Raw genomic sequence first — 14,741 nt, 5'->3', positions numbered from 1 at the left:
TCCACCAATTATTTGGTGTGATAATATTTATGCCAAAGCTCTTGCTTCAAATCCAGTTCAATAGACCAGAAGTAAACACATTGAGATAGACATCCATTTTGTGTGTGATCAAGTTATGATAGAAAAATTAGATATCAGGTATGTGCCTTCACAGTATCAAATCACTAATTGTTTCACCAAGCTTCTCTCTCACACTCAATTTTCAAAATTTAGACACAAATTCAGATTGTTTACTAACCCTTCTCGCTTAAGGGGGGATGTTAGAGCATGTAATTAATCTAAGCATGTAATTAGTTTGTGTTTTATACTGTAATCTTGTGGTGTGTAGAACATTCTCTTGTTTGAGGTCACATGGTCTATATAGAGATATTTTCTCTACCATGTGTCAACCTCTAATTGCTTTATGTATAAACATTTGTACTATATATGATAAAGCACTGCTCTGGCCTCATCTTCATTGAGGTCTAGTATCACCATTTACATTGTCCTTGGCCTTTCCTTTTTGTGTCATTATGCGCTGATTATTGTTATTAACACCTCAATATCCAACAACTACTTCCAAACAATAAAAATCATAGTTAAACACATATTTTTCAAAATCATCAAAAATCCCCATATCTTAAAATAATCCATAATTAAGCACTTCAACACAACTTTATACGTTTTCTTAATCCGAATTACTCAATTGATCCTGAGTTATTCGGTTGAATAAAAATCCCCAAATTTTCAAAGCCTAAAGGTTCCATCCAAATTTTTAACTTCTAATTTCAACTTCAAAAATCGAAAACTAAATCATTAGAATCTTGATGATACCTCCAACAATGTAAATTCAAATTTAATTGGTACAAATATCATATCTATCACAAATTATAAAATTTATAATTAAAATCCTAATTTTAATCCATAAATTAGTTAATAGCGTAAATTTAAACCAATAGAACCAATGTATTACTTTATCTCTATAATCATATACTTTTCATGTATTAGAACTCCATACTTATCCTAACTCCTAATTTTAAAATTTGCTCAACTCTTTAAAATAATACTACCATTAGAAAGTCTTTTCTGTTTAGACAACATTTATGAAGAGAGTTTTTGAATGAGAATAATTTTGTATACCAAAATAAGCCCTAAAGATTAAAAACTTCCCGAAATGAAAATGGAGGACAAAGAAGAAGAGGAAGATGCCACTGGAATGCTATTGGCCGAAATGAGAATGGGGTGGGTGATGGGCATTAAATAGAGGGAAAATTGCAAACAAGGACCTCTTTATAAAATTTATATCAGTTAAGGATCAGTCATTGTCAAAATTAAAATGAATACTTGTCGATTTGGGTTTGTCTTTTATTAACAAGTGTCCATTCAAGTTTTAATAATAATTAATTCTAAATTAACAACAGTTTATTCAGGCTTGTTTTTTATTTCAATTTTAACAACAATTTATCCTTGACTGATATAAATTTAATATAGAGGTTTTTGATTGCAATTTTCCCTTAAAAATACCTAGGGGTCCCACCCCATTTCCTCCAAATTCATTCATATTATTATTATTATTGATACATGTATATTTTTTTTGTTAATTATATTTTTTCCTTTATTTTCCTTTCTTGCTTTCTTACCTTTTACTTCTTGTTTTTTTTTTTTAAGAATCTCTCAAAATTCAAAAGATTGAGTTAAGTTTGGGTAATTTACTTGAAATGAAATATTTTTTATAATTTATAAGTATTCACAATATACTAAGTTGCTACTTTTAATAATTTTAATTAATGCCAACTAACCTTGTTGATTTTCTTTCCTTTCTAAAACTTATGACTTATAATTGAGTATTTAAAATCAAACTAATTTTAGGTAAATTCTCTTTACTCAAATAATCAAACGGAAATTTCCATTCACCATGAAATAATTTAGTCCCAATATTATTTAAATCTTGATAATAAAGCTATGTTGATTGCTGATGCAAGCCGTTGGAGTTTGAGATAGGAGACCATATCTTTATGAAAGTGACCCCGATGACCAACATTGAGAGAGTAATCAAGGCGAAGAAGCTCACCCAGTACATCAATCCATTTGATATTTTATTACCCCCACACCTATTTGGCATATATGACATTTTCCATGTGTCCCAATTAAAAAAGTATCAGTTGGACCCATCCCACATTACCGAACCCGAGAAGATGGAACTCCGAGAGAATCTGACCTTCCCAACCAAGCCAAAACAAATAGCACTTCAGACTAGTTAAGGAGATGTGGACTGGGATAGTACTTGGGGATGCCACATGAGAGGGGATAGGAAGTAATGAAGATTACCTCAATAATCTAACTATATCTGGGAGGTTTAGCATTTACGAATATGATAACGGGTACAAGTTTCGCTTCTGTGGTACATCCTTGATCTCCTCATTTTGTGAAGATATTGGGATTTACACTGATATTGAAGAGAATAATCATTGGGCTCTTCAAATAGATGCTTATGTTGTTATGTTCAAAAATGTTGATTCTAACTTGCATGAATATGAATGATGTTACACATATAAATGCTTCGGATGACAAGCTTATCTGAGAGAGACATCTGCTAGTATATAAAAGCTTATGTGCATGAATATAAATGTTGTTACACATAAATGTAACATGCAGTAGAACCTTCTTCATGTTAGTTTCATATAAAAGCTCTTGAATTTATGATATAATAGCTAATTATGCAGAAGCCGAGCACAAATTTTTGATTTTATAAATTAAAGCTTGCAAGTTATGGAGTTACTTTCTTTCCCTACTTTAACAACTTAAACAGTAAAAAGGAAATGAAATCATATATTCCTAGCTTGTGGATATTTTTCTTTCTTATCAAGAAATAAAGTATAGGTTAAGGTTGATTGGCCAAACTTCATTTGTTAATTTAAGTAACATTATGCAAATCCTTCATCAGTATGTTGATCGATCGATCATGCTCGTCTTGTAAAGAATACCTTATTCTCTCATAGGTATTTTTAATTATTGTATATATGAAAATGACTGCTTATCCTTTCATTATGCTTTAAGGATCCAACTTCATTGGCTTCAACAATCCATTTTGTTAAAACCAACTTTGAAATTGGAAATTTTGAGGCAAATAAGCCTCATATTTCTCGCTTTTCATTTTCGGATAGAAGTAATATGGAATTCAATAATAGTGATCCAGAGTTGATAACTATCAAATGGGAATAAATTAAACTTCCTAAAAATGATTCCAAAAGCAGCTTATGCAGTAAAATAGTTTCATTAACATCACGCTAAACCCTAAATCTATCCAACAAAAGTATAAAGGACATGAAAATAAGAAGAGGAACAATTAAGAGGGTGATTAAAAGCCGTCAAACGAAACTAGTCACAAGATTCAGCAGTGTCATAAACTTATGATGAACATCGACATGCAATCACCAATCTTGGACTTAATTCGAGTCATCATCTGAATCAACTTGCTCATTATTGGGCTTGTCCAAGTGAGACGAAGGCATGCCAAGCTGTTGTTGATGCTGCTGAGCCTGCCAGGATCGAAGATGAGTCACCTGAAACAATGCTAACTGAGAAGAAAACTGAGAGAGCAGTCCCTGAAAATTTTTGCTCTTAAATGCAGTTTTCCGTCTATGTTCTTTCTTAAGTTGCGTCAGCTGAGCCCTTAAAGATTCATTAAGTTCTGCAGGCAAGGAAAAAAAGTGAATCCATCTATTAGAGACAGAAGAAGTCTGACATCAAGAAATTATAAGGTATATCATGAATATATAAAGCTTGGGATGTCTAACCAAATAACTTAAGCTATTTTGATGAAGTAGACTATCTTTAAAAATATATAACCAAAAAATTTAACATGGTATCAATAGGCATTAGATTGGAAACACAAAACCCAAAAAACCAAAAAAGAAAGAAAGAAAGAAAGATGAAAGATGTAAAAACAAGAGTTTGAAAAAGAAAGAGAGTAGAAGAAGAAGTCCCACATCGAAATAAAATAAAATAAAATAAAAGATATATCATGAATATATAAAGTTTGAAATGTCTAACTAAATTATTCAAGTTATTTTGATGAAGTAAATTCTCCTAAAACATACTTATCCAAAGAATTTAGCACCATCATGTTAAGAGTATGATCTTCAGGTACTGAATTTAAAATGTAGCATGAAGAAGTTATCAAGCTTCAAGTAATTAATGTGCTTTTCCCTTGAACTTGAAGAATTTTGGAAACAAAATACGAAAACAGTTTAGTAAGGTCTATTCTTAATTGATATCAATCTCAAAACGAGCGATCACTGAGAACAAGCCCATTTAACAAATTAAATATGAAATCCATATACCTCGTCTAAGCTTTGTTTCCGCTTCAATAGTCACTGTCTCACAATTAATATCCTTGTTCTGAGCTTTCAAGTCCGAATTTTCCTTCTGCATTAGATGAGATGTAAAACCGAAGGAATGGCGTAAGGCAAGGGATCAGATAGCCAATAAGAAGACTTTACTAATTTGTTAAGGCCACAATTATTTTGCTTATATTACTGAATTTCAATGACGATTGTGCATGTGAATGTGACGACATACTATACGTATTGGTCGAATTTAACATCAAGGTTAATTCTTAATATGGCCATATAACACAACAAAGCAACATCGCATACTTGTTAACTATTGCGACATAAATACTTAACCAATTGAACATACACTGGAGAATCACCTATATAATTAGAGACTCAATTAATAACTCCTCTAAACATTTAAAACTGACATACCTAGAAGTTTTCCTTTCGCAACTCATATTTTCTCCAAAGGTTGTATGCATATAAATTACAAATCAATTCTCGTCTAGATATGATTTTTGAACTGATGTTAGCTAAATATTTTATTTAAATATTCCATCTAAATACTCTTTGTATATGCTCTGTGTTTCACGCTCATGATTACATTTTTCTCATTTAATGCTTTAGTTTTTCTACTTTTAGCAAGCTCATTACTAATTAGTAAGACTACTTTTGATACACTTCATGTGCTAATGGATTTCACTTCCTGGACATCATTTAAATGGGCAAGCATGGTAAAATACTTCAAAACAAAATTTATCAGTTAAAATATGTTTGAAATTTAAAATACTTCAATTAGCATATCTTATATTTAAATGCACACTCAATTGAACTGAACTATATGACTTACTCATTGGGTTATATTAATCTAAATGAAGTTGATTATTTGCCTCAAATCATACATTTATTGCATGATTGTTGTACATACAATGGCATGATAAATACATGAACAATATGCATAGTTATGGGACGCGAGAGAAGAGAAAAGGAAAACCGTGAATGAAGTTTGTGATATTCCAAAGACTATTTCCACGGACTAATAGAGATTTCAAGCCTACTTGTTTTTGTAATGTTATTAATAAAATCGTGACAAAGATGATAACTAAGAGGCTTAAGAGGGCCGTGCCGTCTATTATTGCACCGCACCAAAGTAGCTTTTTGATGGGGAGGCAGTGTGCAAATAATATTATCCTGCTGGCATAAGAGGTTATTTATTCTATGCGATCAAAGAGGGGGAGACGGAGTCTCATGGCTCTTACGATCGATTTGGAGAAAACTTATGCACGGCTTAGATGGAGTTTTGTGATAAAATTCTTGGAGGAATTGAATATTCTAGATTGGTTGGTGGCAGTAATAAGGGAGTGTATTACGTCCGCCTCAATGAAAATGTTGTGGAATGGGGATAAAGAAAACAAATTTCATCCATCACGTGGTCTTAAATTGCTATGGAAAAATTGGCTCATTTAGTGCAATGTAAGAGGAGGGAAGCTATCTCTATAACGGAGAAATGCCGTTGCAAAATTGCTATCAGAGTTTACATTCTCTCTGTCTATGCCCTGTAGCGAGAGAAAAATGGCATATATTATCATTACTAAGATGATGCAGAGGTTAGGAGCCTCTAATGTGCCTTTCATTAATGCTTAATGTAATGTCTCAACATTACAATTTTATTTTTATTTTTGTTTTGCATCATTAGCTTCTACATAAAATAAAAAATATATTAATATCTTGAGGTCTCAAAATAACAAAATTTTGTATATTTTATTATTTTTTTAAAAAATAAATAGGATGTAATTATTGTGATATTTCTCTTTAAAAAAAATCATTCAAAAAAGAAAAAACTTCACCGTTTTAGGATTTCAAAATATCAAAATACATCTTATTTTATATAAAAGTCAACGATATAAAAATTAAAAAAATAAAAATAAAATCGGGAAATTGCTGGGCATTACAATGAGCATTAGTAACAGGCACATTCCTAGCCCAGTTTTTGTGCTTCACAAGCCCACCATCGTTTATTACTTCGAAGCTGGAGGAGGACGAGAGTGAGTCTGAATGCTGGTTGGTAGTTTTGTCTTTTGTTGTTTTAGTTGTTATTTTATTGTTTCCTTATCAAAAAAAAAAAAAAACAAGAACAAGAACAAAAACAAAAACAAAACAAAAAGTTAGTGACAAGTATTGCTTGCATTTAATCAGATAAAACGTCAGTTTTCGAGAACAATAAGATTGCAATTACAAAAACACGCCCATCTGATAGATCTTTTGAAAACACAGCATCTTTGAGAACTTGGAGAATATCTCTGCGTCTCTCCTTCATTGAACTAAAAACTCTTTTCAACATTACGCGTGATTTCATCAAATACGGTGAACTTGATGATATTCTTCGAAAACTGTAAGAGTAATTAAGATAGGAAAGTAATTATACAGACCTCAAGCTTCGCAAGCTGGGCAGAGACCTTAGCTGATTGAGCTTGAAGTGTCTGCGCCTTCTCCTCCAGCTCCATTGTGTAACGAGTCCTCTTCTCCTTTGAACGAGCAGCAGATTCCCTATTAGCAAGAATCCTATACACGAAACAAACAAAATCAATCAATACCCAGAATCAAAATTTATAGTAAATCACACTACTCACAATGCAATACATTTTTTCTCATTCAGCAATATGGATATAAGTAAAAGCAAAGGAAGCACACAACAGATCTAAAGAAAAGTGTAAGCGTATTATAAGATTGAAGTTCGTCGCATTAAACTCATAGAGTTTTATGTGGAAGAAGGATTTGTAAATGAAAAAATCAAAACAAACTAGTTGGGGGGGGGGGGGAAACACAGTAAGGCATGAAGATGTAGCAGAGAAAAAGAGAAGCTGTCTCTACCAACCTCTTTGCTCGCTTGGGATCAACCACAGCTAGTTCAGCGAGCTTCTCAGGAGGCATAACTTTCTTCATCATTTCATTGGCCACGGAGGACGGCTCAGCCTCAATGGTCACATTATCAGAACCACCCATGCAAACACTCTGAACCTGATGCTGCACAGGTATTTCCGGAACAGCATCGTTGCTGCCGGCAATATCCTCGACGGCTCTGGGAAAGCCTTCGACGTCAGCAATGTAGTCCAGGAAATCAGAATCCATAGACAAGCTCCGGAGATCGTCGCCGCCGGGTGACCTCAATGGCATGTTGTTGTCGGAGCTAAGGTAGTTGTTGAGTTCCTCTGTTGAAAAACCAGCATCGATGTTCGACTCCATCACCGGTGGTGCAGTGGGGTCGTTTGGAACACCCGGAATTGGTGGAGGAGGGCTGTCGATGAAGTCAATCTCAAACGGATCGAAACGAGCCAGGTCAGTGTAGCCGGTAATTGAGGGGGACCCACTGTGGTGGGGCTGAGGTTGGGCAGTCCCTGAGCCCTGCCCAACTTCCCTGGTGGACACCGGCGCCGGTGGTGGGTTGCTTGATGACATCGGCTTGAATGGGTCCATGGTTGTTTTCTGGCAAATGTTTCCTTCTGCTCTGGTCAAACTGAGAAGGAAGAATAGGAACAAGAAAAGCTTTCAACTTGGATATGCAGCTTCAATTCCTGATTGAAGGGCTTTTTATAGTAAAATAACTCATGTGTCTCCCGAAATTATGTTTGACTTTACATACCGTAAAAATATTTTATCATTTTTTAGTCCTAGGAAACATTTGTATTATCAACCCAAATCCTTTTGGATTAATCTAAACCCTCGTTATGTATGACTATTATTACTAACCACAGTCCATAAGTATTTTGGAAATATTTTTGACATTTTTACAGAATGTGACTGCATGTTATCTCAAAATTCGAATTTCGAATCTCATGATAAACTATTCAACTCCCTCAACTCATTGAATCAAGCATTCATAAGTAAAATTTTGTCATTTTTAATAATGTCCTTTGAGAATGATAATATTCAACTATAATAATAATAATAATAATAATAATAATAATAATAATAGATTAATATATTTTTCTATTTTTTGTTTGATAAAAATTCAACAATATTCAATAAATTATGAATTATTTACATTGAAAATTGAAACAGGAAAAGTGCTGTTATGGTACTTATTAAATTTGAGGGATACCTTCCAAGATTGTTCAATATAATTTCATGCGTTACATCACACATATCAAGAAAAAGATTTAAAAAAAAAGTAAGGTAACAATTACTTATATAGTGGAGAAAATATTCTGCTTGGGATTTTTCAAATTAGTTTTTTCATAATTTTTCTATTTTGATAACTCTTCAACAATTCTGACATATTATTGAAATAAGTTATATTAACTAACAAATGTTGATCTAATTGATAAGGAGTTGGTCCATAACTCACAAGATTATGAGATCAAATCTCATTACCAATGTGAGGATATTGGTGATGAGCGATCTATAGGTTCCTCTATAAATGCTTTTTGAGTCTAAAGATATGTTTTGTTCCTAGTGAGCCTCTAGGACTCAAATTACCTAAAATTTTTTTTTCATTAAAAAAAAAGAAATGAGTCTATACTGTCAAATTAAATGTAACACGGTGAGATGTGGTAAGATTTTAAATTTTTTCTTTTGCTCCAGTTTTTTAGGTTCTAACTCATTCTAATCTGGTCAACAACTTGTGAGCATCTATTTAGGGGGCATACCTTCTATCAAGAGAATTCAATAGCTGCTATGTACTTAGGACTCGAACTCAAAATTTTTAGTTAAACTAAATTCATCTCCTAGCTAGCTAGTTGATCATCCAAGCATCCGTGATGGAGATTAAAGTTTCAAACCCTCCTCAAGTAAATAAAAAGAATATATATATATATATATAAATTTAAATGTTTCTTTTGTGAAATTATTAATAGAAAAAATCTATCATTTAGTTACAACTCATTTTTAAAATTTGATAAAAATTTTTGGCCAAAAAGAAGTTTGATAAAAATTCAATGTAATCAAATATATTATAAATTATTCATATTGGAATATGAAAAGTGCAGTTATGGTACTTATTGAGATTGAGGGTTACCTTCCATAATTGTTCAGTATAATATCATGCGTTACAGCACACTTATCAAGAAAAATATAATAAGGGGTAACATTTACTTATGTAGTGGAGAAAACACCTGCTTGAAATTTTTCTTACTAATTTATTCATATAATTTTTCTATTTTGATAACTCCCAGACAATTCTGACTTGTTTTTTTGTTAATTGACATTAGTCCATATTGTCAAACTCAGTGTGGTGAGGTGAGATGTGGATAGAGATTAAAATTTCAATCCCCCCTTAATATAAATAAAAAGAAAAAGATGTCTATATTTTAAAATTTAAATGTTTATACTCATTTTTAAAATTTAACTTGTTCAACTCAGTCTCTCAATTTTTAATCATTTAATACATTTCCGATCCTTCTGCCTTAAAAAATTATTTAGTCCTTCAAACAGTAAGTTGTAACCAAATTATAAAGTTTAGGCTTTAGGGACTAATAGGTTATTAAATTGCTAAGACTTGAGTGACTAAGTTGTACTGAATCAAATTTTAATGATTGTGTTATAACGAAGGCAAAAAGTCACTAGAACTAAATGAATAAATAATAAACATATATATTAATATAAAATATTCATCTTGTAATTAATATGTGTAAAAAATATTTCAAAAAAAAAATCTCTCAATTGAAAGAAGCAAAATATGATCATAAAATTCGAAAGTACTTGCCTCTTTTCGTTACGTTTTTCAATCTAGGAAAAGTTATCCCTTTGAAACGCAAGAAATTTAAGTTCGCGTCCATTTCTTTTTTATTTCAGCGAGAGATGAAATAAAAAAGAGAAAAACAAATTAAAAGAGGATTGCTAGAAGTGTATGACTTAATATTAAGGGTTAAAGGGCAAATTTATTTTGAAAGTTTTTGGCTAGGTGCAAGTGGTATTTTTAACTTTTAATTGGGGCAATATTATCTTGGATGTTTAAAAATGGAGAAATTTTGCCTTATAATAATTTTTGACCAACATTGACCATTAGTTGAAAATTATGACTGGGGTTAAAGAGTAATTTTATTTTGGAAGTTTTTTTGAAGGAATAATTGATACCCTAAAATTTCTATTTATGCAATGTTTTTGGGCTATCATTAATGTTCAAATAAGAAAAAAAAGTCTCACAAATACTATCATTGTTAAAAATGGTTCATATTTCTGGATCTTGATAAAAAGTTTTACTTGTTGTTGCTTCAATACAAAATCAACCATACCTCCAGCACTCCATAGAATTTCTCTTGAAGTTTGAACTTGTCCTTATTTTGATCATGAGTATTATGAGCTTGCACAAGCTTTTAAATATAGACTTGTTCATACTTGTCTATGCGCAACATAGGTCTGAATTTTGACTTCAAGGCATTCAATGTAGTTCAATCTAAAATATTTTTTTGATTTTGGTTTATAACAAGTTTTGTTAGATCCTTCTTTTGATTTGATAGATAATAACCCAAAAACATTACACTAGTCAAAAGTTTAGGATACTAGTTATTCATTCAGACAAACTTCTAAGGCAATATTGCCCTTTAGCACTCAAATTAAAATAATTTTTAATATTGGTCAAATATTACTGTAGGGTGACATTGCACTATTTTGAAACTTCTAGGATAATGTTGTACCAATCAAAAGTAGTTAAGGATACCAATTCCAGCGGGCAAAAAATTTTCAAGGCAAATTTGCTCTTTAACCCTAATATTAAAATGCTATAAAAAAATATTGGAAAAAATTAGCAGATCGAGTTTTACTTCACAATAGACAACTTCGACATGTAATCTTTCTTCTCAACAGGGTCCATAATCTTTCAATTTGGATATGTAGCTTCACTACCAAATTGAAGAACTTTTAATAGGAAAATAATTCACAAGACTCCAGATATTATGTTCGACTGTACTTACCATATAAATTCCTTTGAAAATGTTAATAGTCAACTATATATAAAGATGATGATGATGATTATGGTGATATATTTTTTATTTTTTGTTTGATAAAAAAATCAACATAATTCAAAATATTATGAATTATGTATATTGAAATATGAAAAGTGCAGTTATGTACTACATGAGATTGAGGGATACGTTCCAAAATTGTTCAAAATATGCGTGATATCACACATATCAAGAAAAATAAAAAAGTGAAGTAATATTTATTATATAGTTGAGAAAAACCTTGTACTTGATATTTTTCAAATTAATGTATTCACAATTATTCCATTTTGATAACTCTCAGACAATTCTACCACATCAATTTTAATTAAAATAAGTCTATATTATCAAACTAAGCGTAACATGGTGAGATGCGATAGAGATTAAGTTTTCAAAGCCTTCTAATGTAAATGAAAAAGAAAAAAGATATGTGCATATATATATATATATATATATAAAATTTAAATGATCTATAGGAAAAATTGATCACGTATTTTATCTGATTTGGTCTGAGTTACAACTTAGTTTTAGAGTTTGATTCGTCCAATTTAATTCCTCAAGTTTCAATTATTTGATACATTAGTCCTTCTACTTTAGAAAATTATCTAATCTGAAGAGTAAGTTGTGTCCAAATTATAAAGTTTAGGCCTTATGAACTAATATTAAATAGCTAAGACTTGAGTGACAGAGTTATACTAGTTAAATTTTACCACTGGGCCTAAATGATTAAATAATAAACATATATTAATATAAGAAAATTAATAATGCAATGAATATGCGTTAAGAAATAATAATTAGTGTAACATTCAATACGAAAAAAATCTCTCAATTGAAGAAAGCAAGATATTAGTCTCTGTCACTTGAAGAAGGGCAACGTCAGACTTGAGTTAAATGAACCCCATAGATGAAGGATGGGTCAAACTTGGCATTGACAGTGCAATTGGCATTAATGATATTGCTACTTGTGACATTTTTCGTGATGATAAAGGCGACTTGATTAAAAGGTTCTCCAAGTATCTTAGCTAGCTACTACCCCTAATATAGCAACTGAACTCTTGGGTACCCTAACAAGAAGCTTAAAAAAAGTAAACATATACCCTAATTCCATACAAGCCCTCTTGCTTTTTTAACACAATTTCTCTGATATAGTCATCCCCACTTAGAAACTATCAATAAAATTAGATATCTTATTGTGTGTAAATTTCGATCACATGTTCAAAAAAGTAAATAGACGTGTTAATTGGCTTGCTCACCAATTATTTGGTGACAACTATGACCTTACGATTTTTGATGATCAACCTCTTGGGTACAGAAACCTTTTGGGTTTTGATATGATATGATTATTTTTCTTTTACAAGATTTATTCATGGCCTTGTCTTAAAAGAAAAAAAAAACGAAGAAAGAAGCAAGATATGACAATAACATTTGAAAGTACTTGCCTTGTTTCAGTTTTCGGTCTAAGTAGTTGTCTCTCTGAAATGCAAGAAATTTAAATTCGAGTTTTTTTTCTTTTTTTATGGTTGCAAGAGATGAATAATAGGGGGAAAACAAAAGAGGTATAGAAATTTAATTTTATAATTTAATATTATAATATTATAAAACAAATATTAAAAAAAAATTGGCCGAGCGAGTCTGTTTTCACATACTACACAGCTTGGATATGGAATATTTCATTGAGTGTACTTTATTAGGCCCAAATCCAAATTAAATTTCATGTTATGCCAGTTTAATCAAATAAAATCTTATGTGCCATTTTTAATACTTTATTTTTGGGAATAAAGTACCTCTTTATTAATTTATTGTTCTTCTCTCACTATCATAAATCAATGACTAAATTAATTTATATTTACAACCGTTTGACATGCATGGCATGCTTTATTGAATAGAACATAGATAATGTGTTGTACCAAATTCTTGCAAGAATTTTTGATAAAAACGTGACTCTAGAATTTATGTTTGACTTTACTTACCATATAAAAAATTGTGTCCTTTCATAACGCCATGTGAGAATGATAATATGGAATAATATTATTAAAAAAATAATACATTTTTTGTTTGATAAAAATTCACTGGAATTCATTTCATTCTGAATTATTTATATTGAAATATGAAAAGAAATATGGAAAGCACAGCTACACTTATGGTACTTACTGAGCTTGAGGAAGACCTTCCAAAATTGTTCAATAATCTCGTGTGTTACAGCACGCATATCAAGAAAAATATAAAACAATTTAAGGTAATATTTACTAATATAATGGAGAAAGCCCTTTATGTGAAATTAATTTATTCATATTTTTTCTATCTTGACAAATATCAAACAATTCTGTCATGTTATAATATTTATTGAAATAAGCCTATATTGTCAAACTAAACATGACATGGAGAGATGTTTGATAAATATTAAAATTTCATACACTCCTAATGTAAATAAAAAGAAAAATATATGTCAATATTATAGAATTTAAATGTTTATTTTGTCAAAATTATTAATAAAAAAATTAATCATTTAGTTTATGTGCCTTATTATAAGTTACAACTCAATTTTAAGGTTTGACTTGTCCAACTACTCCTACTAATTTGAATTATTTAATACAATATTCGTTACACTTTAGAAAATTATCTTGTCCTATACAAAATATGAGTTATCACCGAATTATAAAGTTTAGGCCTTTGGAGTAATGCATTAAATAGTTAAGCTTTAGGGACTAAGTTTTACTGAGTTAAATTTCAATTATCATGTTGTTATTGAAATAAATTAGTGGGACTAACTGATTAAATAATAATAAAATATATATTAGTATTAAAAATTCATAATGTAGTGAACATATGTAGAAAATAATAAATGTAAAATTTAAAATAAAAATTTCTCATCTTAAAGAAGAAAAATATGACAATAAGTAATAACATTTGAAAGTATTGAATCATGTGTTTTGATAATTACAAAGCTAAGAGAACGGGGTTTGTTACTTGTGCAAATCACATATGTAATTATTAAGTGACAAAATGTTCAAGAGTGTGAAGAAGAAGAGAATATTTAGACTTAATAGGTATAATTCTTTTATTTCTTCCATTAGATATTTATGTGAAAATTATTGAGAGCAAAATCATGTTTTGAATGGTAATAATGCATCCATTAAAACATGACATAGGCTTGTAAGTCCTAGAACCCAATTGTCAAATACTTAGAATGCATTTATACTTAATAGTCTAATTCATGCTTGTACTAGTTTGAGCACACATGTGAATCAACTATATCTCATGCAAGCTTGAGTTAAGACTTGTGCTCACTTGAATTATGCTCCAAAAGCTTTTCCCAACACTTTAAGTCAAGTCATAGGTGCCCTGGACTAGTTACACACATGGTTGAACTTTTAGTGAAGATAAGTGTTTTGAGCTTGACTGAAACTTACTTGACTCATGTTTGAGTACACGCTCGATTTGGCCATTACTCATGGTGCTTTTGTGATCTAATTCTTGCTTGATTTAGATG

The 14,741-nt window shown here is 30.7% G+C and overlaps 1 protein-coding gene across 1 annotated transcript; it reads right to left on the bottom strand.

Annotated features, from left to right (window-relative positions):
- Positions 1 to 3,253: 3,253 nt before the first annotated feature.
- LOC129306811 (transcription factor VIP1-like) lies at positions 3,254 to 7,829 on the bottom strand. The gene is made up of 4 exons (XM_054947554.1): positions 7,192 to 7,829; positions 6,746 to 6,878; positions 4,323 to 4,407; positions 3,254 to 3,670 (listed from the first exon to the last, which is right to left on the bottom strand). The coding sequence occupies exons 1-4, from the start codon at positions 7,788 to 7,790 to the stop codon at positions 3,426 to 3,428; spliced, it is 1,062 nt and encodes a 353-aa protein (XP_054803529.1). The 5' UTR covers positions 7,791 to 7,829; the 3' UTR covers positions 3,254 to 3,425.
- Between the last annotated feature and the right edge of the window lie 6,912 nt (positions 7,830 to 14,741).

This window comes from Prosopis cineraria, unplaced genomic scaffold (assembly GCF_029017545.1).
Source record: "Prosopis cineraria cultivar Desert tree isolate PC_DT_omini unplaced genomic scaffold, ASM2901754v1 PC1, whole genome shotgun sequence".
In the NCBI taxonomy this organism is placed as follows: domain Eukaryota; kingdom Viridiplantae; phylum Streptophyta; class Magnoliopsida; order Fabales; family Fabaceae; genus Prosopis; species Prosopis cineraria.
The sequence above is the reverse complement of the archived record's forward strand: the minus strand, read 5'-3'. Positions and strand labels throughout refer to the sequence as shown.